General features: G+C 48.9%; 1 protein-coding gene across 17 annotated transcripts in view; it reads right to left on the bottom strand.

Annotated features, from left to right (window-relative positions):
* The window catches only part of LOC102143922 (leukocyte immunoglobulin-like receptor subfamily A member 3), a 103,456-nt gene extending 82,045 nt beyond the window's left edge, over positions 1 to 21,411 (bottom strand). For 12 of the 17 annotated variants that reach the window (XM_065535947.1, XM_065535945.2, XM_074024651.1 and 9 more), the window contains exons 1-2: positions 21,263 to 21,411; positions 20,789 to 20,873 (exon numbers count right to left, since the gene is read on the bottom strand). In XM_065535947.1, the coding sequence (XP_065392019.1) occupies positions 20,789 to 20,873; positions 21,263 to 21,274 (97 nt within the window). In that variant the 5' untranslated portion in view covers positions 21,275 to 21,411. Of the gene's footprint in view, positions 1 to 1,843; positions 2,147 to 2,398; positions 2,696 to 2,920; positions 3,224 to 3,370; positions 3,659 to 3,851; positions 3,888 to 4,049; positions 4,157 to 15,052; positions 15,561 to 15,707; positions 15,759 to 19,668; positions 19,972 to 20,118; positions 20,404 to 20,589; positions 20,626 to 20,788; positions 20,874 to 21,262 lie in introns of those variants that run through there. The other 5 variants (XM_065535948.2, XM_005590292.5, XM_074024659.1 and 2 more) reach the window with 4 other exon arrangements.
* Positions 21,412 to 27,250: the final 5,839 nt, after the last annotated feature.

Here is a 27,250-nt window from a genome sequence, read left to right on the forward strand (position 1 = left end):
ACTTGAGGTTAACGAAAAATGGATGTCTACATTGAATATATAAATTAAATCACAGCCCAATGAAAGAAATATAATTATTTTTAAATAATAGGTTCACATAACTGAAATAAAAATTATAAATTTACATATTCAAGTATTGCTTTAAAAGGTTTAGAAAAGAAGAGAGTAACAATGGGCAAGTGCATATAGAAAACGCAGAGTAGAAATGAGTTATACACAAGATGCACTGTGAATAATTGCCTAACTCATCCAGGGAGCAGGTGCACGGCCCCTCCTTAATCTCAGGGTGCCCTGAGCACAGAGGCCTCTAGGTGAGCACAGGAGGGGCCGTGTGAGGGACACCCACAGCTGGAGTGCTTCTCTCTAAAGGAGTGGGTCTGGGGCGGACTCCAGCCTCATCACAGTCAGATCCCATTGAGGCCTGAGCAGCCTCCTCTCCCGTCCTAAGACGGCCCAGGGACCCCGCAGGTGTGGGTGAGGGGCTCCATCCTCAGGGGCCCTTGGAAATAAGAAGTGAGAATGGCCAAGGGAGCATCTGTCTGTCCTCTCTCCATCTCGCCTGCCTCTCTTCCTCCTCCGTCAGCTCAGTATCTTCCCCGTGTCCAAGTCAGGCCTGGACCCCAAATCCTCCTGACCCAGCCTGTGCTCCTTCCTCTACTCATCACACATCCTGCAGGACAGGGTAGGGGCCTGCAGGACATGCAGAGCTGTGACAGGAGTGGCTTTCGGTATAAAATTGGAGGGATTTTGTCTTTTACATGAGAGAGGGGAGATTCTAAAACAGTGGGACTTTGTAAATCTTTGTTGTTTCAAAATAGTGTGGCTTTGTCTTACTAAGCTGAGATTCCAGGAGGGATGAGTAAAACTGCATGCACCTGCCCCCATCTCCGTTGGCTTTTTAACCCTTACAAGCCTCCGTTATTGGGAGAATTAGGACAAGGCCAGAGAGGGCTGGAGATGGGAGCAGGTCTAGGAGGAGCCACATCCCAGATGCCCCAGAAGGTCAGAAATGAAGGGGCTTTGGGGTGGTCACATCCAGGCAGCTCCCCGTTATTCAGATGGGGAGTCCAGGGTGCGAGGGGAACCAACTTTTTCAGAAGTTCCACCTCCCAAGGAGAGGCTGAGCCATCACAGTCCCAGCCCCACCTCCCCGGGCTCCTCCCACCTGACTCCTAGAGCAAGCACCTGCCTATGATCGCCCCTGGCCCTGGCTCCCCATGAGAGGTGATGGCTCCTGGGAATCCTGCTCGGGGAGGGGGAAAGTCCCCGCTGCTCCACTCATCAATGCCGAACCTCAGACACCTCCCTCCCCTCTGACCACCAAGGAGGGAGCACCTGTCCCAACCCTGGAGCACCAGGAAGCCACGCGGACCACACCCTACTGTCCACCCTGCCCTCTGCTGCCCTGAATCAGATCCCGAATATTGGAGGTAGCATTGAGATGAGTCTAGAAACTTCTCTTGACTTGGGAGTGGCTGGTTTTTTTTGTCACCCACGGGGTCAGGACTTAGAGGTTGGGACCCCCAGAGGCTCTGATTCTGAGGTGGAGACATCAGGAGGGGTGTGGGTGGGGCCTCCGTCTTCCACAGTCATTCTAATCTCATCTCCTCTGAGGTTCACCCCCGTCTCCTCCCAGCCCTCCCGACTCTTCACTCCACTGAGACTTCAGGGGTGGGAGCCAGGGGTGGGAGGTCGCATCTATTTCCACCCTCTCATGGGCTGGATCCTCCCCTGCGGACCCTGCCCCTTCACTCTCCTCCTTCATTATTGTTCCAGAGCTCTGCTGGGAGCAGGGCCTGAGCTGAGCCTTTGAGTTCAGAGAGGACAGGGTCAGGGCCCTCACCTGAGACCACGAGCTCCAGGGGGTCACTGGGGTGAGTCAGCAGGTAGGGGTTAGAGCTGAGTGAGCCGTAGCACCTGTAGGTCCCCGCATGGGCTGAGGTCACAGGACTTATGGGGAATTCAGCCTGGTACTTATGAGATTGGCGCTTTGATTTTAGACGCAGGGGGGGATCAGCTGCTCCCTCCTTGGTCAGAAGGAAAGTGTGCATCCATCCCTGTGACTGACACAGCAGGGTCACATTCTCTTCTGAGGCCACCGTGGAGCCCGGCTGCACTGAGAGGAAGGGTCTGGCACGGATCTGTCCTGGAGAGGGGAAGGATGGATGAGGGGCTGCCCCAACTTGTTCTGAGCTGATACCTCCCAGGCCTCTCTCTGGAACCCTTAGTCTCTCTGTCTGTTTTCTCTGAGTCTCCCCCTCTCTGCCCATCGCCTGTCTCTGTCTGTCTCTCTCTCCCTTGGGACCCCCACACCTCGTCCCAGCCATCACCATCTTGGCTCCCCCAGCAGGGCCTGTGCAGAGCGTGGGTCCCTGACTGAACCCGCTGGGCTCCTCACCTGAGATCAGGATGTCCAGGGGATCACTGGGGGCCGACCACTCGGAGGAGAGGTTGTGTGCACCGGAGCATCTGTACTGGCCCCCGTAGGAGCGGCTCACGGGGCCCAGGGGGAAGTTGGCCTGAGAGAGCCCAGCCTGGGGCTGCCGGCCAGGGCGCTGGAGGAAGTCACGTCCCCACTCCTTGTACAGAGCAAATCTGTTGTAGCCGGCATCAGAGCCACACTGGAGGGTCAGCTTCTCCCCAGGGGCCACGACAGGACCCGGCTGCACTGACAGTGACGGCTTCTTAGAAACACCTGGGAAAAGGTGGTCACGGTTTCCAGGAGCGACCCTCAGGCTTCCCCACAAACCCTCCCTCTCCCCCTGGGCCTCACCACTGCTGATCTTTCTGTGTCTCTGGCCCCAGGAGCCCTGAGCCCTCTCGTCCCAACATCATCCCACCTGGAGCTGCCCTGAGACGCGGCTCCTCCCCACCTGCCCGGAGACTCAGGGAACTCCAGGCAATGCTGTGAATTTCTCACCTGGGACCAGGAGCTCCAGGAGATCACTGGGTAAAGACCACACATAGGGAGAGCGTGAGTCATAACCATAGCACCGGTACGACCACCTGCGACTCGGGCTCACGGGGCCCACGGAGAAGACGGCCTGGAATGACCCACGGGTACGGGGCTGGGAGTTCAGGCATTGTGGGTGTTCATCTTCTCCTTCCTTACACAGAATGAAGCCGTCAAATGCCACCCGTGAGACACACTGGAGGGTCACGTTCCCTCCTGAGGCCACCACAGGGCTGGGCAGGGCTGAGAGGGTGGGTTTTCTGTAGGCTCCTAGGAGAGAAGGAGGCACCGTGTTAAATGGGACTCACACCTCCCGCATCATCCCCAGGGCTGGGCTGTGAGAGGGAGACGCCCCTGAGAGCCGACCCCCTTCCTGAGGACAGAGCCTGGGGCTGGGACCCCTGAGTGTCCTCTCACCTGTCACCACCAGCTCCAGGGGGTCGCTGGGCTCTGACCAGCCTGCCGTGGGGTTACCATAGATACAGCGATACCACCCTGTGTGCTCCCAGGTGGTGGATGGGATGGGGAACTGGCCCTTCTTCACAAGCTCCTGTGGGATCCGTGTAATCCAGGGTGCTGTTTTTTCTTCTCTATATAGACGGTACTCCTGGGTCTCCAGGCTCCCCTGACACCTGAGGGTCATGGGACTCCCCTGGGTGATCACAGAGTCTGGCTCAGCCCAGAGGGTGGGTTTGGGGAGGGTGCCTGGAAGGAAATCAGAGTTCAGATTCTAAGTCATTTCCTACCCAACCCAACAGATTCCAGCTCCCAGTCCAGGACCCTCCAGATGCCCCCATCAGTCAGGCCAGATCTGCTATTCCCTGTCCCCAGCTGCACGGGGGTGGCCCCTTGTCCCCAGTGAGGAGAAGGGACCTGGGACATCTGGGGACAGACTCACCTGCCTGCACACAGGTCCTCCGGCCCAGACTCAGCCCTGGAAGAGAGTTCCCTGTGAGAGATTTGCCCCTGAAACCTGAGCAGGTCCTCCCCTCCCTGGGATCTTTGTGAGCCCCTGGGGTCTCCTTATGCACCAGAGTTTGGCTGTGGGGTGAGGCCCCTCCTAGGTTAGAATCTCCCCTCCCTCTTCAAATCTCACCGAGACAGATCAGGAGCGTGAGGATGGGGGTCATGGCGTCTCGTCCCACTGCCCTGCTCTGCAGATGGATGAGCCCTCGGTGCTGGCAGGACAGAGACATGGGGTGTGGCCACTCGGAGGCTGGGTCCTTCTTATGGGGTTTTGTCATCTGCAGCCACACAGGAAGTGGAACTGCCCTCCCCTGGAACCTGGCTGTCATTTCTTTAGGTCTGAGGTAGGGGCAGGCCCAACCCCTTTGTAGACATTTCAGACAGAAATGGGGTCTTTCCTGACCCCCAGCCACCGTCTGTCTGGCTTGCCTTCATCTCGCTAAGACCTGGGATGTAGCAGGAGAAAGAACTGATGCCTTCTTGAGTCAGCCCCTTTCAGGCGAGGGCGACCGTGGGCTCCTCTTCCCTCTCAGAGCCTCCCCATGGGGTCTCCCTCCCTCCTTCAGCCTGTCCATCAGCTGAGCGTCGCGGGGTTCTTACCATGGCAGTCGTCTCTCCAGCCCTGGAGATGCTTCAGGGAAGATGCAGGTCCATGCTGCAGGCAGACCCAGGTCAGCAGAGACGCACCTGACACCGGGCTGTGCAGCCCAGGCTGAGCTGCGTGTGGCAGTGAGAACACAGGAGAAACGCAGGGAATAAAGAGAGGAAGTCGTGACCCTCTTTGTGGCCTTGGACTATAGATTTTCTTTCTAATCAATAGTAATCCCACCCTTTTGTTAACTTCCTCCCTTTTTGTTTTCTACAACGTCCACCCCTGACCTCCCTGGGAACAAACCTCTGAGTCTTTCCGGCCTCCTCGGTGCCCCTGGCGTCCTTGGCTCTCCCTCTGCACCTCAATCCCTGTTCAACGTTTTGGGAACAATGACTTATGTTTGAGCTTTGATTTGGGGAGTGGGGGAGGGAGCTGATATTTATTCAATGACCGGTTATCATCCACTGCCTACGTGACCTCGGGCGGTAATGAACCATCTCTGAGCCTCAGTTTCTTCCCTTGCAGCTTGTTGTCGCAAATCCCACTCGTCACCATGGTTGTGGGGTCAGTGGTTCCTGGGACATGGGAGAGGATCCTTGGTGCTTCATTTCCAGACCAGGTGAGGACATGAGGTGTTTGGGATATGATAGGATCAGAGCATTGGATGATTGATGTGTTCACTCGAGATCTCACATCTGAGATCCCTAATGGAGAAATCTACAGGCAGCATTTCTGAAATACGCAGAACATAACTGTCAAGAGGCATGGAAGCCCCCAAGTGTAGATGTCATGAGGCATGGAAGTCCCCAAGTGTAGATGGATCCACATTAAATAACGGAGGTCAGAGGTGGGTCGCCACAGGTGCCCAGGACCCTCACGAGGTCATTAAGGTGGAGGTTTCCACCAAAGGTGGCCCAAAGTGATTAGACTCAAAATGCCAGACCTGCCTTGGTTTATTTACTATAGAGAAACGGATTCAAATGTTTAGGAAGATTGAAATGTTAGAGAGGAGTTGTCATTCAAAACTCCTCATCTAAATTGGAAGAGTCTAGAAGATGTATCTTTCTTTTTTTCTTTTTCTTTTTTTTTTTTTTTTTTTTGAGACGGAGTCTCACTCTGTTGCCCAGGCTGGAGCGCAGTGGTGTGATCTCAGCTCACTGCAACCTCCATCTCCTGGGTTCAAGCGATTCTCCTGCCTCAGTCTCCTGAGTAGCTGGAATTACAGGCGTGCGCCACCACACCCAGCTAATTTTTGTATTTTTGGTAGAGACAGGATCTCACCGTGTTGGCCAAGCTGGTCTCGAACTCCTGACCTGAAATGATCCACCAGCCTCGGCCTCTGAAAGGCGTGAGCCACCGTGCCCAGCCGAAAATGTATCTTTCAACAATCTTGTGAGAAATAAATGTGTGAGGGAAGACCCAGAATTGTGGAAGAGCTCTGTGATGATTTTTCTTTTTAGATTCAAACTTCAGGCGAGAGCTGCTGAATCGAGAAACATAAATGTAACTAGAGTCATTGGATCCCAGAGTGGCAGGGGCCATGCGGCGAAACTCCACTAACAAAGGCGAGATTGGTGTGACCACAGTAATGCAAAGCAGACTCAAAGCAGCAATTGAAATCATGTGACTTATGCGACCATGTGGTGCTTGCTAGTTTGTCATGGTGTTCCCATAAGTGAAATAGATAAGAAACCTACTTAATTTTAATCTGTGTCATCAGAAAATGGCTGGGTAAAGTAAGCAAAAGTTTAACCTGAATCATAAAAGCATACACAGCAGTCCCTTAATCAATTCCTGGAATGGAGCCAGTTTATAGGCCCAGAACCCCTTGAATTATGATGAAGGCCACATTTCCTTGACATTGCCTCTGCTACACTGCCATTTACACTGTTAATCTCCCTCCCAGCCTTCCTGAAGGAGACCTATGACCTTTTGTCAGGGCAACTGTGCACTAGAGAAAAACACAGTTACCAGACATCTTGGGTGCTACTGGACACTGATTCTGAGCTGATACTCATTCCAGGAGACCCAAAATATCAGTGACCCTCCAGTCAGAAGGGGTTTGTGGAGATCATATGATCAACATAGTCTGAGCTCACGTCTTTCTCAGTGTAAATTCAGTGAGTCTCAGACCTATCCTGTTGACCATATCCACAGATCTGGTATGAACAATTGGAATAGACAACTATTCAATTTTCTTTCTTTTTCTTTCTTTCTTCTCTCTTCTTTCTTAGTCCTCCTCTCCCTCCCCCTCCTCCCCTCCCCCTCCTCCCCTCCCCCTTCTCCCCTCCCCATCCCCCCCCTCCCCTCCCCTCTCCTCCTCCTCCTCCTCTTCCTCCTCTTCCTCCTCCTCCTTCTTCCTCTTCCTCTTCCTCTTCCTCTTCCTCTTCCCCTTCTTCTTCTTCTTCTTCTTCTTCTTCTTCTTCTTCTTCTTCTTCTTCTTCTTCTTCTTCTTTTTTGAGATGGAGTCTTGCTCTGTCGCCCAGGCTGGAGTGCAGTGGCACAATCTCAGCTCACTGCAACCTCTGCCTCCCAGGTTCAAGCAATTCTCTTGTCTCAGCCTCCAGAGTAGCTGGGACTATAGGCACGTGCCACCATGACCAACTAATTTTTGCATTTTTAGTAGAGACGGGGCTTCACCTTGTTGGTCAGGCTGGTCTCGAACTCCTGACCTCAGGTGATCCACCCACCTTGGCCTCCCAAAGTGCTGGGGCCCCACACCTGGACCTCTCTTGCCTTCTCATGGGAGAATTGTGTAACAGTCCTTGCTAACCTCAACTTCCACCTCAGACGGAGCACTGTATGATTTCCTTCCTCAAATTTGTTCCAGTTCTTGGGCCTCATTGAGGTCACCACCAACCTCTCGGTTTGGGGGATAGTAAGAGTTTAGTTTTGCAACCACAACTCAGTGACAGAAAAAAGGATTTCAAAGACACAGCAGTGCTTAACTATGCTCCTTTCTCATCTCAAATTTCTTCCCAAATTAGCTAAACCCATGCTTAACCCCTTAAGGTAAATACCTCTCGTAACTCTTCACCTGTCCATACAGAATTCATGTGTGTGTGACTCTAGGTTGTACCAGAGCCCAGCATACAACAGAGCCAAAGGCTGTCACTGCCTTTTCTATTGTTCTGCCTCATCCAATTATCTCTGTGGTCCAGTGCAGCTTAATACTACTACTACTAAAAGTAATAATCACTGACTCACTTTTAATGATTGGGTCCACCCATCTGTCCTGTTCTGCAATGAATGACTATAGCATCCAAACCTTTTTTTTTTTTTTTTTTTTTTTTTGAGGCAGAGTTTTGCTCTTGTTGCCCAGGCTGGAGTGCAATGGTGAGATCTTGGCTCACGGCAACCTCTGCCTCCCAGATTCAACCGATTCGCCTCCCTCAGTCTCCTGAGTAGCTGGGATTACAGACATGCGCAACTATGCCTGTCTAATTTTGTATTTTTAATAGAGACAGGGTTTCTCCATGTTGGTCAGGCTGGTCCCGAACTCCTGACCTCAGATGATCTGCCCACCTTGGCCTCCCAAAGTGCTGGGATTACAGGTGTGAGCCACCATGCCAGGCCGCATCCAAGCCTCTTTTTCAGGAACAAGAAACACTACAGTGAACAAAATCTCCCATTGTTAATTCAATGTATAAACTCATGAGAAAAAAGCAAAAATTTTTTAAGGAGATAAATTAGAAAAAAAAAAAACCATGTGCAGACGGATACATGGACAAAAAATTAAGCTACCTAGAGATCTCAAATATGTGTTAACCTAATACAAGGACTATTAGAGAATATAGGTGAGCAAGAATCACTTAACCTACTTTGTCATGGAAAATGTCTTTGCGGATGTGACAGGTTTGGTAAGAACCAAACAATGAGAAGGTGGTCACTATATAAAGATCCAGAAAAATAATATTATTCAATATAAGATCAGCTGATTGAAGTATTTTGTGAACCAATATGCAGAAAGTTTCCTAGTGTGGACAATACTTATTTAATTATGAGCAAATTTAATAAGTGATGTGAAGTAACATAGATCTGTATTTACAGATGTGCAATAAATTGTTAAGTAAAAATCAATAAAGAAATAAAATGAGAAAAAACCTATCTACAATAAAACCATGAATCTCAAATCATTGGATGGAGAGAAATATACATATGCAGAATACTCTCTGAGAAGAACTAGAATAAGGAGATATGTGGCCGGGTGCAGTGGCTCACACCTGTAATCCCAGCACTTCATGAGGTCGAGGTGGGTGGATCACTTGAGGTCAGGAGTTCGAGACCAGCCTGACCAACATGGTGAAACCCCATCTCTACCAAAAATACAAAATTAGCCGGAAATGGTGGTGCACGCCTGTAGTCCCAGCTGCTCGAGAGGCTTAGGCAGGAGAATCACTTGAGCCCAGAAGGTAGAGGTTGCAGTGAGCCAAGATCGTGCCATTGTACAGGAAGTTTCAAACCCAGGAGAGATTATCTTTCAAGTACTCAGTGTTGTGGTTTCCCCTGCCAGGGTGACAACCTGATGATTATGGAAATCTAATCAGAAAACTGCTATCTTGCTTTTGTTCCTGCCTCCACACGATGAAAACAGTTACTGGTGGAGACAAAATATGTCCAGAGTAGACAGAGGTCACAGAAAAAGTGAATTCTGACACGTTCTTTCCCAGGAAGTTACTGGTACAGAAGTTTAGAGCTGAGAGACCTTTTGGAAATAAGGATGGCATTCTGCCTTTGATGGATGGAAGAGTACCATCCCAGATTTAGATAGAGTTTGCTAAAGGCATCTATCTTAGAGTGGCTGAGCCATCTCCACTTCAAGCTATCACTCTCTGTGAATTACCCACCCACTTGTCCTACAGAATATGAGGGACCTTTTAGTCTGCTCTTCCGGTTGCGGACCTGATTCCACAGGTGCCTGGGGCATCTTTGCCATCCCTAGGAATCAGCACCATGGACAGGGACAAGGACTCGTGTCCACTCCTCTCTCCACTTCAGCTGGACCTCTCCTTCCTTCCTTCCTTCCTTCCTTCCTTCCTTCCTTTCTTCCTTCCTTCTTTCCTTCCTTCCTTCTTTCCTTCCTTCCTTCTTTCCTTCCTTCCTTCTTTCCTTCCTTCCTTCCTTCTTTCTCTCTCTCTCCTTCCTTCCTTCCTTTTTCTTCCTCTTTCATTATTTCTCTCTTTTTCTCTTTCTCCCCTTCCTTCCTTCTTTTCCTTCCTTCCTTCCTTAGTTTCTTTCTTTCTTTCTCTTTCTTTCTTTCTTTTTCTTTCTTTCTTTTCTTTCTTTCTTTTCCTCTCTTTCTTCCCTTCCTTCCTTCCTTCTTTCCCTTTCTTTCTCTCTCTTTCCTTCCTTCCTACCTTCCTTCCTTCCTGCCAACTTTTATTTCAGATACAGGGGGTACAAGTACAAATTTCTTACATGGGAATATTGCTTGATGCTGAGGTTTAGAGTATGGATCACATCACCCAGTTAGTGAGCATAGTGCCCAATAAGTAGTTTTCTAACCCTCCTACACCCTCTAGTAGTCCACAGTGTCTATTGTTCCTATCCTTATGCTCATCTTTTTCTTTACATATTTCATCTCATGCAGCTAATTTTTTTATTTTTAGTAGGGACGGGGTTTCACCATGTTGGCCAGGATGGTCCTGATCTCTTGACCTCATGATCCACTCTCCTTGGCCTTCCAAAGTGCTGGGAATATAGGCGGGAGCCACTGCTCTCGGCCCAAAAATATTTAACATTGATAAATATATGTTGTCAGGATTTTAACATTTTTTTCCTGAAGAAATGGTTGAAGCTACCTTAGGACAGAAACTATAGGAGATGAACTCAGAACCCCTTATTGTTCAAAAGAGCAAAGGAGTCACCAAGTACCCTCAGACTCATGTGACCAGAAGAAAAAGGGTTCCCAATGGAGGATTCTTATTGGCAAAGTGTGGGACATTTATAGCATCAAATAATATTTGTAATGGATAAAAAATGAATAGATACAAACTCTATGTGTTTAATACCGCTATAAACAAAATACAACATACAACACTTCACATTTGGGATATGGTAAAGAACCAAATCACTACATTGCAAAGTTGCAAATGGAGGCAAGACCCAAGTGCTCTCTTTTCTCTATGAAGTACTTCACAGGAAACATTCTTTTTCTCTGTAGAATTTTCCACCTAATAATGTCAAAGAGTGGACATACTTGGGTAATCTGTGTATTGCGTGTATAGGCAATAAAGACCAATGGCTGCCCCAACCCTGAGGTTACAGGTCAATGCTAAATATAAAAATGGGTGGATCCAGTTGAAGATACAGCCATAGGGGCAGAATTGCAAAATGGAGAATGCAAGACACAAGCAAATGAGTTACTGTGTCTCAGTTCTGACATTAAGAAAATAAAAAAAATAAGCAGGGTGCAGTGGCTCATGCCTGTAATCCCAGCACTTTGGGAGGCTGAGGTGGGTGGATCATCTGAGGTCGGGAGTTTGAGACCAACCTGACCAACATGGAGAAATCCCATCTCTACTCCAGCCTGGGCAACAAGAGTGAAACTCCGTCTAAAAACAAACAAACAAACAAAGTCAAAAACCTGTGTTATGCTTTCAAATCCATATTGTTTTCAAAATCTTTAATTTTTACAAGAAACTTACAATTAAATCCCAAGATAGAAGGAGTGGTATTATTAACATGGTGGAATAGACAAGCCTTGCCCTCAGACCCTCTAGGAGCATCCATTTTGACTCCCGTCCATGAACAGAAATATTTCTGCGAGAATTCAGAAGTCCAGTGCAGCATCTTCAGAACCAGAGTAAGGGAAAAAAAAAAAAAAAAAAAAAAAGGAGAAATGATTCTTGAAGAGTGTAGGAAGAAACGTTACCGTGTTTCTGCATTACCCCTCCTCCAAGGTGGCACAGCTCAGTGCCAAGCAAGCTCCCATGGCGTGCAATTCCTACCAGAGGGCTAAGTGGGAGCAGAGTGAGCACACAGCCTCCCAGCCTCAGGGAAAATTGCCCAAGAAGCCCAATCCACCCTGCACCCACCCAGATCACTCAGGAAGTTGGTACGGCCGAATAGTCTAGCCATTCCAAAGGAGCTAGCACCAGGGAAAGACGAAAGACATCACAGTAACCAACACAGAGATCTCAAAAACTGCTGCAGAGCCTAATAACTGACTTGTGGGGCCCATCAAGAGACCCGGGCATGAACCATGGGAGATGCCTCACCTGTGGCCCTCACAAGTGGCTAATGTGTTCCCCAGGAATCTGCATGTACGCCCAAGATGGCTCACATGAGCCTTCACAGACAGTGAGCACACACCTCTTCAAAGGGCAGTCCCAGATCCCTATAGACAGCACATGGGTATCAGCAGCCAGGTAACCGGCTACAGGGAGAAGGCTGGGAAAATATCGCCAGACCAACACAAAATCACAGTTTCCAGAGCTTATATACCTTCTAAGTTATATGTCTATGCGTTAAGTGTGCATTCACCTAAAGATATAAGTGGTTAACTTCTTCTTTTTTTTGTTTTTTGAGATGGAGTCTTGCTCTGTCATCCAGGCTGGAGTGCAGTGGCCTGATCTCGGCTCACTGCAAGCTCCGCCTCCTGGGTTCACGCTGTTCTCCTGCCTCAGCCTCCCAAGTAGCTGGGACTACAGGTGCCTGCGACCACACCCGGCTATTTTTTTGTATTTTTAGTTGAGATGGTGTTTCACCGTGTTAGCCAGGATGGTCTCGATCTCCTGACCTTGTGATCTGCCCACCTCAGCCTCCCAAAATGCTGGGATTACAGGCATGAGCCACCATGCCCAGCCATAAGTGGCTAACTTATTTTAATCTATAACTAAGACCTGAGTCCTGAAGACCTTCCTCTGAAGCCTCAGTAAATTTACTTAATCTGAATGGGTCCAGGTGCTGAGGTGATTCCCTCTGCTTACAAGGTGGGGCCACGGTGGAGAGGGGACCCGGATCCTCCCTCCTACCTGTCACTGCCGGGGGCAGGGGGTGACATCATTTTTACCAGACATTCCAGCTGTGATACACACAGGCACACCACCCTGCAGTGTGTGAGCTCTTGTAAGCTATGCAGAGAGGCGCCTTGTTGATGAAGTCCTGCAGGGCCTGTGTATCTGAGAATTGAGAGACCCTCACTTTATATAGATGGCAGGTGCCAGCCTGCAGAGACCTCTGACAACAGATGGTTGTAGGAAGCTCCGTGATGATCAAGGAAGCTGGGTCAGCCCAGGTGGAGGATCTGTGGAGGGTTTCTGGGAAGGAGTTGGAGCTGAAGTTCCTAGGGGGTGCTCTACTCCCTCAATTTCCCCGGCTGTCACTCCAAGTCACTACCCAGCCTAGTCCTCATAACACCAGGTTCTCTGTGCACCCAGGCCGCCTGCAAAACTACTCTCACGGCTCCATTGGGTTGAACCAGGAAGTCTGGGGAGGATGCACCTGCTTGTGCTGGTCCCATGGATCTTAACACAGCTCTGGAGGAGGGACCCCTATGAGAGCTCATCCTGACCCACACATAGAAGCTGCTCCAGGCCCGTTCTGGGCCCCTGAGAGCTGGCATCACAGATGGAGCTGAGCACATTCTCTCCTTCCTCAAGGACTCAAGCCCCTGAGCCTCTGGGGTCTCCCAAGGGGCCATCAGCTGGAAGTGGGAAGGGAACTCTGTTGCAAGAAAGATGAGTCCCCACATCGGGGCTTAACCTGGGAGGGTGCTTGGCTTCACCCAGGATTCACAGGTAAACCAATAGTGTGAAACAGGAATCTTTTTTTGAATAAGGCTGATCCTTGCAGAGAAGGGCTCACTCACAGTCAGTGCGCCCAAGTTCTACTACATTTGAGCTCTTGGCAACTGTATTTATACTCACGTAAACCTACCTTATATTATATGCAAATTAAGGAGCAAGTCAATGCAGATTGAGGGGAGAGTTATTTAGAACTTTCTAGGAAATGGGCAGTAGCTTCTGAGTCATTGCAATGAAAAGTGGTGGTAACTTTTGGGTCTTTGCCATGGCATTTGTAAACTGTCATGGTACTGGTGGGAATGTCTTATGCCAGTGAGCCACGAGGACAGCTAGGGATCTCTTTTGTCACCTTTTGCTGGTTCCTGCTGGTTTCTTCATTTCATCATGTCTGGATCAGATCCTGTTTTGGTTGGCAGGGTGACCAGAACACAAGTACTGCTGGTCTTTCTACCTCAGCTCCATTCCTCCTCTCTCCCCAAAGCTCCCAGAGACAGAGAAAGGCAATGAGGGTCAAGATCTGGTACTACCTTCCATTGGCCCTCAAAGGTACAAATTATAAAGACCACAAAGCCCAGCAGGGCAGATGGACACACAGGTGTCACAAGCCCTAAGCGCTGTGTCACAGGGCATGGGTTCCTCATAAAGGGCGTCTTAGGAAGGGGAACAGCCTCCCCTGAAGGATGAGGCAGAGGAGACAGCAGGCTCCAGGGATCTTTCAGACAAGATCTGAGTCTCACCTGACTCCCCACATTCTGCCTGACCAGCCTGCCTCCACCTCATGCCAAACCCACACCCAAGGAGTGACCTTGTCCCAGAACATGCAGCTGGAGAAGGCAGGAGAGAAGCCAACTCAACTGCAACTGCAGCGTTAACTCTGCATTTCATCCAGGCTGTGTAACATGGGCCAAGTAACTTCCTTTTCCTGAGTTTCCACGAATGAAAAATATCTTCCTTCCTGCCGTCTGCCTGACGGTGCAATGTATTGAGCAATGACCGTGTGTCAGGAAGGTACTAGGATGTGAAGATCTATTGGTGTGATGGATACTTTTATGTCAACTTGATTGATTCACAGGGTGCCCAGGTATTTGGTTAAACACTATTCTGGATGTGTCTTTGAGGGCATTTCTGGGTAAGAATTGAATCAGTGGGCTGAGTAAAGAAGTTTGTCGGGCCGGGCGCAGTGGCTCAAGCCTGTAATCCCAGCACTTTGGGAGGCCGAGGTGCGCGGATCACAAGGTCAGGAGATCGAGACCATCCTGGCCAACATGGTGAAACCCTGTCACTACTAAAAATACAAAAATTAGCCAGGCGTGGTGGCGGGGGCCTGTAGTCCCAGCTACTTGGGAGGCTGAGGCAGGAGAATCACTTGAACCCGGGAGGCGGAGCTTGCAGTGAGCTGAATTGGCACCACCTCACTCCGGCCTAGGTGACAGAGCGAGGCTCCGTCTCAAAAAAAAAAAAAAAAAAAAAAAAAGAGTGAAGAGGCTTGAAGGCTACAGACGGGAGGTTAGGATGCCCTTCTGGATTTATCTTTTCCTGGTGGGGATCTGACCTTCTCCCATGGATTTAGTTACTGGGTCAGGTGTGGAACTCTGAACTGAAGAGATGGAGGCTCAGTAAAGCACACAGGGAGTGTGGTAATGAGAAATGAAGAGGACTGGCTGACACGCCATGGACCACAGTACACAGGCGTGCGGAGATGTGGACCCAACGCTGCCATGTGGGATGTAGCCTCATGTCTCGGGCTGGGAAGAGAAGGGAATCCAACCAAGGGAAGTCAACATTAATAGAAAGGAAAGGTATCATATTTTTATGGTCCTCTACAGATCACCCCAGACCAGTGTCCCTGCACTCAAACATCCATTCCTCACTCCAGAAATTGCCAGAGGCTGAGGCAGGAGAATCACTTGAACCCAAGAGGCGGAGGTTGCAGTGAGCCCAGATTCCACCACTGCATTCCAGCCTGGCAACAGAGCGAGACTCCGTCTCAAAAAAAAAAAAAAAAAAAAGAAAGAGAGAAAAAAGAAAAACAAACAAACAAAAAAGAAATTGCTAGCAGACAGTCCAGATAGCATAGGCCTCAGATTGTCTTCCAGAACCTCCTGGGACTTTCAGATTCTCTTCCAAGGCTCCAGCACCCAATGGTGCATTGTCCTCTCTTCTGTTCACCTCCCAGCTGCATCCTGGGGGCTTCTCTGGCTGTGCCAATCCTGAAATATCAGAATCCCAAGGACCACCAGGATCAAGCCGGCCACGCCCATGCGGATGAGATTCTCCACAGTGTAATCCTGGGGGTGTGAGGCTGGGGATGGTGGACAAAGAGGTCACAGAGGTCAGGGCAGATCAGTATCACCCAGGACCCCTAGATGACCCCCAGGGCACCCACATCATCTTAACAGGACCTGACCCTCTGTGCCAGTTCCATAACCGAGAGCATCTCCTCACTCACCAGTCCCAGAGTCAGACTTGTTTTGTGACGGACTGAGGTTATCAGCTGCTCCTGAAAATCAAAACAGGGGAAGGGGAAGGGGAAGGAGAAGTTCTTGAAGAGACCTGAGCCCAGCCTCTCCCCTGGGCTCTGCATTCTCCTAGTTCCCTATGCCTCTCAACATGACTTCTATGGAGTTCCTCGATAAGCCCTCCCACTGCTGGAGCAGGGTTCCCTCCAGTCTCCTCACTGAATTATTTCACCTTTCCTTTGTTTTTGCTCGTGAGTCATTTGGGAAAGAGTTTTCCTGCACCGTGAAAGACCAGGATCTGGTCCCCGGTACAGAGGTCACTGAGCCCTGGGTGCTGTCTGTGCAGCCTGGGACACGGGAGCACATGAGCCAATCCTCCCGGAGATGAGAGTTTCATGGATCCACCAGCTGAGGACTCAGGCTCCGTGCATGAGGGGTGGGTCCTCAGGGGCTCCTGAATGTCAGAAACACAAACAGCTGCCTCCCCTTCACGCCACCTCAACCACCTCACCTGGTGTTTCATCATACAATAAGTCTCTAGTTAGCTGATTATTCATGTAGTCAGTCATATATATATGTATGTATATAAATGTGTGTGGGTGTGGGTGTGTGTGTGTGTGTGTGTGTGTGTGTGTATATATATATATATATATGACATTATCAGAGGCCATAAAACAATTTCTGCTTTTAGGGCTAGGCCCGGTGGCTCATGCCTGTAATTCCAGCACTTTGGGAGGAGGGCAGATCACGAGGTCAGGAGTTCGAGACCAGCCTGACCAACGTGGTGAAACCCTGTCTCTACTAAAGATACAAAAAATTAGTTGGGCGTGGTGGTACATGCTTATAATCCCAGCTACTCGGGCATCTGAAACAGGAGAATCGCTTGAAACTGGGAGGCGGAGGTTGCAGTGAGCCCAGGTCGTGCCACTGCACTCCAGCTTGGGCGACAGGGCAAGATTCCGTCTCAAACAAACAAACAAAAAACAATTTCTGATTTTATAAAGTGCAAATCTAAGTGAGAAGACCAATAACAAATGTGTAAAAGCCCGTGATGTGAAATACATTAAGCATGTAGATATACATATAAAAAACATATGCAGATATACCTACACTTATATTCAGATGTAACTTATATAACCATACATAAGTATGTATATATGTTAAACTTTAGATATTTATTTAAGATGCAATTACATGCATATTAATACTTGAAGTGACAAAAATTGATATGCAGTTTAGAAATAAAAAATAAATTTTCAATTTTCTTATAGTTAATTTTATCAGTAAATTTGGGGAGATCAGTTGAAAGATAATGGAAAGGGAAAAATGTCATAGCAAGCTAATATGAAATTAAATGAATATACTCAAACTAAAAGCTTTCTCATGTGTATATCTTACTTAGAAATATAAATTAATCAGGCTGGGCACGGTGGCTCACACCTGTAATCCCAGCACTTTGGGAGGCTGAGGCGGGTGGATCACGAGGTCAGGAGATCGAGACCATCCTGGCTAACACGGTGAAACCCTGTCTCTACTGAAAATACTAGCCAGGCATGGTGGCGGGCACCTGTAGTCCCAGCTACTTGGGAGGCTGAGGCAGGAGAATGGGGTGAACCCAGGAAGCAGAGCTTGCAATGAGCTGAGACTGCACCACTGCACTCCAGCCTGGGTGACAGAGCAAGACTCCATCTCAAAAAAAAAAAAAAAAAAAAAGAAAGAAAGATAAATGAATCAAATATTTCACTTAAAAATAATTAAAGTAGTTGAAGAATTCTTTAGACTAAATGTACACATTCTTATGAACAGAACTTCAAAACACTTGTTAACTTCATTCATAAACTTCAATTTTATATATTAATAATAGAAATACTTGTCGTTAACAACTAATTTTATAAAGCAAATGTAAATATTGAATTACGCCCCACAACAATGGGAGTGGAATTACTGGTTTTTAAATCATAAATCCACATATCTTAAAGAGACAAATTTAAATATTCAAATATTGTTTTAAAAGATTCAGAAGAAGAGAGAGAAAATAGACTAGCATGCCCAGCAAATGCAGAGTAGCAATGAACAGCAGACAAGATGTGCCGTGAATAAGTTCCTAAGTTACTGCTGGGAGCAAGTGCACGGCCCCTCCTTCGTCTCAGGGGTGCCCTGAGCAAAGAGGCTTCCGGTTGAAGACAGGAGGGGTCATGAGAGTGGCACCCACAGCTGGGGTGCTTCTCTTTAAAGGAGCAGGTCTGGGGTGGGTTCCACCCTCATCACAGTCAGATCCCACCGAGGCCGGAGCAGCGTCCTCCCCTGTCCTGAGTGGGCCCAGGGACCCCGCAGGTGTGGGTGAGGGGCTCCATCTTCAGGATCTCATGGAAACAAGAAGTGAGAGCTGCCAAGGGAGGGTCCATCTGTCCTCTCTCCAACTTGCCTGCCTCTCTTCCTCCTCCACCAGCCCCAGCACCTTCCCCATGTTCCAAGTCAGGCCTGGACCCCAAATCCTGCTCACCAGGTCTGTTCTCCTTCCTCTACTCATCGCTCATCCTGCAGGATAGGGTGGGGGCCTGGGAGTCTTGTAGAGCTGCATGGTTTTTAGTAGAAAATCTGAAACAACTTCGTGTGATGTGTGAGAGAGGGGAGATTCTAAACAGTGGGGTTTTTTGTAAATCTTTCTTTCTCGTAATTTTGTGGCTTCATCTCACGAATCTCAGACCCCAGGATGGATAGATACGATTACATGTACCTGCAGCTGCCCCTCTTGGCTTTCTAACCCTTACGAGGTGTCGCTATTGGCAAGAGCAGACCAGGTCTTAGGGTGACTGATAAGAGCTGCTTTTCTAGGTCTGGGATGAGCCACATCTCAGATGCCCCAGAAGGTCAGAAATGAGGGGGTTTTGGGGGTCACTTCCAAGCCCAGGGGGAAGTCATCCTGGGAGAGCCCAGCCCGGGGCTGCTGGCCAGGGTGCTGGAGGAGGTCATGTCTGTCCTCCGTGTATAGTGAACCTGTCATAGCCAACATCAGAGTGACACTGGAGGGTCAGGTTCTCTCCAGGGACCACACAGGGCCCTGTGGGGTCAGGAGGAAGGGCATTCTAGACACACCTGCAGGGGAAAGGAGACGGGAGTGCAGGGGCTGGTTCCTTCTGTAAACCTCCGTCTGGAGTCTTCCTTGCTCTGTTTTTCTTTTTCTTTTCCTCTTTTTTTTTTTTTTTTTTGAGATGGAGTCAGACTGGAGTGCAGTGGCACGATCTCGGCTCACTGCAACTTCTGCCTCCTGGGTTCACGCCGTTCTCCTGCCTCAGCCTCCCGAGTAGCTGGGACTACAGGCACCCGCCACCACGCCCAGCTAATTCTTTGTGTTTTTAGTAGAGACGGGGTTTCACCGTGTTAGCCAGGATGGTCTCGATCTCCTGACCTCGTGATCCGCCCACCTCAGCCTCCGAAAGTGCTGGGATTACAGGCGTGAGCCACCGTGCCTGGCCTTTTTTTTTTTTTTTTTTTTTTTTTTTTTTTTTTGTGAGATGGAATCTCGCTCTGTCACCCAGGTTGGAGTGCAATGACACAATCTTGGCTGACTGCAACCTCTGCCTCCCAGATTCAAGCGATTCTCCTGCCTCAGCCTCCCAAATAGCTGGGATTACAGGTGTATACCACCACACCCAGCTATTTTTATATTTTTAGTAAAGATGGGGTTTCACTGTGTTGGTCAGGCTGTTCTTGAACTCCTGACATCAGGTGATCCACCCGCCTCAGCCTCCCAAAGTGCTGAGATTACAGGTGTGAGCCACCACGCCCGGCCTTTGCTCTGTTTTTCTCACTCTGAACTTGTATCCCTAGGATTTCTGTATTCTCCTTCCCCTTTTTTTCTTTCTTAGCAGGGGCTGCCCTGCAGGTAAGAGTCTCCACAACCTGCCTGGCTCCCCTAAATTGTACGAGAGAAGGCTGTGGCTTCCTCACCTGAGACCGGAATCTCCAGGAGGTCACTGGGTTCTGACCACACCTGTAGGATATGCCTGCGAGAGCCATAGCATCTGAACGTCCACCTGTGGCTGGGGGTCACGGGGCCCACAGGGAACAGGGCCTGGAACTGCCCACTAAGAGACAGCTGTGAGTTCGAGGTCCAGGAGAGATTGTGGTCTCCTTCCTCAGTCAGAATGAACCTGTCGAATCTTAGCCGTGAGCCACACAGGAGGGTCACGTTCCCTCCTGAGGCCACCACAGGGCTAGGCAGGACTGAGAGGGTGGGTTTGCTGTAGAATCCTAGGAGAGAAGGAGGCACCGTGTTTAATGGGCTCCCACCTCCCACATCATCCCCCAGGGCTGGGCTGTGAGAGGGAGACGCCCCTGAGAGCCGACCCCCTTCCTGAGGACAGAGCCTGGGGCTGGGACCCCTGAGTGTCCTCTCACCTGTCACCACCAGCTCCAGGGGGTCACTGGGCTCTGACCAGCCTTCAGGGCTGAGATAGTAACAGCGAAATCTCCCTGCATGGTGCTCTGTCATGGATGGGATGGAGAATCTGGCCTTGTTCCTGGGCTCCAGTGGGTTCTGTGTGTTCCAGGGCGCTGTGCTTCCCTCTTTATCCAGACGGTACTCCTGGGCCTCCAGGGTCCCCTGACACCAGATGGTCACGGGGTTCCCCCGGATGATCACAGAGCCTGGCTCAGTCCAGAGGGCGGGTTTGGGGAGGGGCCCTGGAAGGAAATCAGAGGCTGCATCCCAAGACGTCCCTCAGCCCTCAGATCCCAGCTCCCAGTCCCAGGACCCTTCAGATGTCGCCATCAGTCACCCAGAACTGCGGTCTCCTCTCCCAGCTGCCCATGGGTGGCCCCTGTCCCCAGTGAGGAGGAGGGACCTAGGACAGCTGGGGACAGACTCACCTGCCTGCACACAGGTCCTGGGGCCCAGACTCAGACCTGGAAGAGAGTTCCCTATGAGGGATTTGCCCCTGAAGCCTGAGCAGACCCTCCCCGCCCTGGGAACCTGCTAACACCCTGGAGTTTCCTGATAGACAAGGCCCTGGTTATGGAGTGGGGTCCCTCCCAGACTAGGGTGCCCCTTCCCTGCTTCCAATCTCACCGAGGCAGAGCAGAGCCACGAGGGCAGGGGTCACAGCGTCTCCTCCCACTGGCTGCAGCTGTGCAGATGGATGAGACCATGGTGCCTGGCAGGACAGAGACACACACAGGGTGTGGCCGCTCGGAGGCTGGGTCCTTCTTGTCATGGGATTGTCTCATCCTCAGCCCACAGGAAGGGGAACTGCCCTCCCCAGGAGCCTGGCTCTCATTTCCCCAGGGCTGAGGTGGGGGCGGGCATCAGGCTCTCTGCAGACATTTCAGAGAGAAATGGGGTCTCCCCGTCCCCGGGCCACTGTCTGCCTGATTTATCTTTATCTCACTGAGGGCCGGGACACAGCAGCAAATAGACCCGGTGCCTTCCTGAGTCAGCCCCTTAGAGGGAGACCGTGGGCTCCTCTTCCCTCTCAGAGCCTCCCCATGGGGTCTCCCTCCCTCCTTCAGCCCGTCCATCGGCTCAGCCTCGCGGGGTCCTTACCATGGCAGTCATCTCTCCAGCCCTGGAGATGCTTCAGGGAAGATGCAGGTCCATGCTGCAGCAGACCCAGGTCAGCAGAGACGCACCTGACACCGGGCTGTGCAGCCCAGGCTGAGCTGTGAGTGGCAGTGAGCACAGAAGAGAAATGCAGGGAAATAGGGGAAGAAATCATGACCCTTTCGTGGCCCTGGAGTGTTTCTTTTCTAACCAATAGTACTCTTTTTCTTTTACTTCTCTTAATTTTTTTTTTGTTTTTTTGCAACAGAGTCTACTTCCACCCCACCTCCGGAACAAACCTCTGAATCATTTCTGCCTCCACTGTGCCTTTTGTTTCTTTGGGTTTCCCTCCACACCTCAATCCAAGTTCAACATTTTCAGAGTAATTACTTAGGCTTTGTTTTGAAATTTTTATTCTTATGTATCTATTTATTTTTTAATTTTTGTGGGTACATTACTTAGATTTGGGCTCTGGTTTGCGGAGAGGGGACAACTCTCTCAACAATTTCTTTCTTTCTTTTTTTTTTTTTTTTTTCTGAGATGGAATCTTGACCTGTCACCCAGGCTAGAGTGCAGTGGCACAATCTTGGCACACTGCAAGCTCCACCTCCCGGGTTCACGCCATTCTCCTGCCTCAGCTTCCCGAGCAGCTGGGACTACAGGTGCCCACCACCACGCCCGGCTACTTTTTTTGTATTTTTATTAGAGACGGGGTTTCACCGTGTTAGCTAGGATGGTCTTGATCTCCTGACCTCATGATCCGTCCGCCTCGGCCTCCCAAAGTGCTGGGATTACAGGCGTGAGCCACCACACCCAGCCAGTGGGGAATTGATTTCTATGTAATTCCTGATTATTATCTATGGCCTGCGTGATCTTGGGCAGTACTACCTCGTCTCTGAGCCTCAGTTTCCCTGTGTGGAGCCTGCTGTCATGAACCTCACTCATCACAGCGGATGTGAGGGCCAGCGGCACTTGGCTCATGGCAGAGACTCAATCACAGTTAATTTCTAGACTAGATTAAGACATGAGGGGTGGGGACATGAGAGGACTCCGGTTTCAGTCTCTATGATTATGTCATAGAGATGCAGAAAAAGCATTTGGTAAAATCCTGCATCCCTTCAGGATAAAAATTCTCAACAAACAAGGCATAGAAGGACATACCTCAAAATACTAAAGACCATAGGTGACGAAATCACAGCCAATAGAGCAAACAGGGAAAAGCAGAAAGCTTTCCCCCTAAGAACTGGAGTAAGACAAAGATGTCCGCTCTCACCACTCGGATTCGACGTAGTGCTGGAGGTCCTCGCCGGAGCAATCAGGCAAGACAAAGAAATAACACTTACCCCCAGTGTATGTTTTTGTCAGTTTTGTCAAAGATCAGCTGGCTGTAGATACGTGCCTTCATTTTTGGGTCCTTTATTCTGTTTCATTGGTTTATATGTCTTTTTTTTTTTTCCCCCTGAGTTGGAGTCTCACTGTTACCCAGGCTGGAGTGCAGCGGTGTGATCTCAGCTCACTGCAACCTCTGACGCGTGGGTTCAAGCAATTCTCCTGCTTCAGCCTCCCGAGTAGCTGGGATTACAGGCGCCCATCACCACGCCCGGCTCTTTTTGTATTTTTAGCAGAGTCGGGGTTTCACCATGTTGGTCAAGCTGGTCTTGAACTTCTGACCTCATGATTCATCCACCTCAGCCTCCCAAAGTGCTGAGATTACAGGCGTGAGCCACAGCGCTTGGCCCAGAGTGATTTTTATGAAGGCACAATTAGGGATTAAATGAGACATATCTTACATTCTGAGCTAGTGACAGAAAAATCCCCATCCCATAGCATTTGTGGCTGGGATCTTAGCAGTCAGAACAGACCAAATTCTTACTGCTTCAGGACTGACTGGAGCAATGACTTTTGGAATCTTTAACTTTAGGTCCCAATGGATCTGAAATACGTGCAAAAGTCTGTGGAATATCAAAACATTTAAAAATCTGATAACTGTCAGCATTGCATTTGGACCCCAGCACATTGATAGTCCCTGGTTATTCTTGCTCCCTAAGCCTTGAACACTCAGTCTCTCTTTTTGTAAAAAGATTTCTAATTCTTCAAATAGGATATAGAGTTTACCTTCTTCACACTAATCCCAGAAATGTTCTGTGAACGTAAGATTATCCGTGCACTAAAGTGCACCCTGCTCCCAGAAAGGAGATCCAAGTATAGGATTTTGCACTTACCAGGTTTCCACAGACGTACATCCGTCTCCAACCAAAGCACAACGTGCTATCGCAGATCCTTTCGAATGTCCTAGGTAGCTGTTGCCATCAGAAAACAGATGTGTAAACAGGGGCCAAGGGCTAAATACACTCATACTCCTTGTACAAGCAGGAGAGTGAAGGTTGGGAAGTTTGGCGTGTTCAGAGCATGTTTCAGACGGGGCTACAACAGAGAAGGTAAACAAGAGATGCCAGATAGCCCTGGAAGCAGAAGTTTAGGATGATTCTACATTTAAGGAACTCTCAGAAAATACTTGTACTTCATTTTTTTTTTGTTCTATTTTTGACCCTCGAGGGAAAAAGAGAATTGTATGCCCATTCCATATTATTATTTTATGACCGGCATTCTATGTCTCTAAGAATATGGCTCTCTACGTACACAGAAAATCCGCTTACCAAATGCCATTTCTCACTGGGAAAGTAACTGCCAGGGATTCAGTCTGAGCATGTGGGCAGAAGGGGACATCTTATCTCTGAGATAAAGTTTGGGACACCATGAGGTCATTTTCTTGCTGACAGGTAATTATCATATTACCTACAAGTGTAGTGACAGTGTGTGCATGGGGATTTGAGATGATCTCAGAAAAATACCTGTGAGACGTTCAAATCACTGAGCGCTAATATCAGCTCTAAGTTTAGATCAACTGAGAAGAGAACAAGAGAGAGAGACAGAGACAGAAAGAGACATTGATACAGAACAGAGAAAGAAATAATGAAACAGACAGGAGAAGGGAACACATAGATATAGAGACAGAGAGAAGCAAATACAGAGTTGAGGGAGAAATAATCAGGGGGAAACGTATGTGAGATGTTTGGAGAAATCAGAAATGTTTTGTGTCAGACGGAGGGTATCAGCTACTTCTGAGAATCCAAGGGGAAGGAGATGGAGAGGTTCTTGAAGAGATCTCAGCCCAGCCTCTCCCCCTGGGCTCTGCATTGTTATAGTTCCCTATGTCTCTCAACATGACTTTTATGGAGTTCCTCAATCAACCCTCCCTCGGCTGCGTCCTCACTAAGTTATTTCAACCTTCTTGTGTTCTTTGAATTTAAATTGTGCTCCGGAGTCATTTTTTGACAAGAGTTTTGCTGTACCTCAGAGTTCAGGATCTGCAAGAAAAATCATCTTCTGCAACAGAAATAACTGATCCTTCAACTACTCTCTGTTCAGTGTACAACACGGACCACATGACCTAATTCCTCCATAGATGTGTCTTTCCGCTTATTCACCAGCTGAAGACCCAAGCTCCACGGATGAGGAAGCTCAGGGGCTCCTGAATATCAGGAATCCAAAGAGTGAAGGCCTGGGGCTGCCTCTCCTTCACTCCAGCTCAGCCAGTTCACCTAGGGTTTCTTCTTCCATTTAGTCTCTCATTAACTAATTCTTCATATAGGCAAGGACACCTAACATGTGACGTACACACATGCACATGTACAAATGTATATATTCTAAATGGTGGTGGTGTACTCTCACCAATGCACCAAGATGGAACAGTCTCTCATTGTCTGAGATAATACCTGGAGTTCTTTTTTTTGCTTTTTTTTTTTTTTCTGAGACAAAATCTCACTCTGTTGCCGAGGCTGGAGTACAGTAGCGCGATCTCGGCTCACTGCAACCTCCACCTCCCAGGTTCATGCGATTCTCCTGCCTCAGCCTCCCGAGTAGCTGGGACTACAGGCGCCTGCCACCACACCCGGCTAATTTTTGTTATTGTTGTATTTTTAGTAGAGACAAGGTTTCACCGTGTTAGCCAGGATGGTCTTGATCTCCTGACCGCGTGATCCACCTGCCTCGGCCTCCCAAAGTGCTGGGATTACAGGCATAAGCCACACGCCCGGCCTATTTCTGCTTGTATGAAGTGTGAATGTAGGTGGGAAGATGAATAACAAGCAGGTAAAGACCCACACTACGTCAAACATACTAAGCACATGGACAAGTATACATATGTAGATAAAAACACAAATACATTCAGATGCAACTTACATAATCATTTATAGATACATCTATATAATACTTTAGATTTTTAATATGTAGTTATATATTAATATTTGACATGAGAAATATTGCCATGCAATTTAGAAATAAAGTGAAATTTCAACTTTCTTGTGAGTTATATATATTTTATTAGTAAATTAGAGGGGATCAATTGAAAATAATTGGAATTAAGAAATTCTGTAGTAAGTGGTATAAAATAAAATAAATGTACTCAAACCATTTACTGTATCATGTGTACCTAGCTTTTATTTATAAGGAATCAAAGGCCTCATTTACAGATTATTAAAGTGATTGAATAATTGCTTACATTGAAATAAATATATAAAAGTCATAAATAAAATTTCAAGACACTTCTTAAGTTCATCAATAAACCTCAATTTTAAAAGTTTAGGATAGGAAAACTTAACGTAAATAAGAAACTATTTTCTAAAGCAAATATATAAATGAAATCAAGTCCCAAATTAAAATGATAAGTTTATATATTCATGCATTGCTTTAAATGTTTCAGAAGAACAGAGAGGAACAATAGACAAGTGTGCACGGAAAAGGCAGGGTAGAAATGAATGACACACAAGCCGTGCTGTGACTAATTCCCTAACTCATCCAGGGAGCAGGTGCACGGCCCCTCCTTAGTCTCAGGAGTTCCCTGAGCACAGAGGCCTCCAGGTGAGCACAGGAGGGACCGTGTGAGCGGCACCCACAGCTGGGGTGCTTCTCTCTAAAGGAGCAGGTCTTTGGTGGACTCCAGCCTCATCACAGTCAGATCCCACCGAGGCCTGAGCAGCCTCCTTTCCTGTCCTCAGAGGACTCAGGGACCCTGCAGGTGTGGGTGAGGGGTTCACCCTCAGGAGCTCTTGGAAATGAGAAATAAGAGCTGCCAAGGGAGCGTCCGTCTTTCCTCTCCAACTTGCCTGCCTCTCTTCCTCCTCCATCAGCCCCAGCATCTTCCCCGTGTCCAAGTCAGGCTGGACCCCAACTCCTCCTGACCCAGCCTGTGCTCCTTCCTCTACTCATCACCCATCTTGCAGGACAGGGTCGGGGCCTGGGAGTCATGCATAGCTGTGCTGGGTGTTGCTTTTAGTAGAAAATCTGAACCACTTTGTGTGATACATGAGAGAGGGGAGATTCTAAACCAGTGGGGTTTTTACAAATCTTTGCTTTCTCCTAATATTGTGGCTTCATCTCACGAATCTCAGACCCCAGCACTGATGGATACAATTACACGTACCTGCGGCTGCCTCTCCTGGCTTTGTGACCCTTGCAACACATAGTTATTGGTAGGAGCCGGCCAGGCCCAGGGAGGGTTGGAGACTGGGGCAGGTCTAGGATGAGCCACAACCCAGATGCCGCAGGAGGTCAGAAATGAAAGGGCTTTGGGGGTCACTTCCAGGCAGCTCCTTCTTATTCGGATGGGAAAACCCAGGGTGGGAGGGGGAAAAGCTTTCTCAGAAGTTCTGAGGTAGGATGTGGTACTTTGGAGGCGGGGACTCAGACGCCACCCCAGATTGACACCTAGTTAATATAGGGCGGGAGGAGGGGTAGAAGCCGCTGTTCTTAAGACACGCCCACCAGCGTGGCATCTCAGTTTACCATTGCCATGGCAACGCCCGGAAGTTACCGCCCTTTCCCAAGGCGAAGACCCACTGACCGGAAGTTACCACCCTTTCCTAGGAATTTCTGCATACGTGCCCTTTAATTAGCCTATAATTAAAAGCAGGTACAAGAGTGACTGCAGCT

Source organism: Macaca fascicularis, chromosome 19 (genome assembly GCF_037993035.2).
Source record: "Macaca fascicularis isolate 582-1 chromosome 19, T2T-MFA8v1.1".
NCBI lineage: Eukaryota > Metazoa > Chordata > Mammalia > Primates > Cercopithecidae > Macaca > Macaca fascicularis.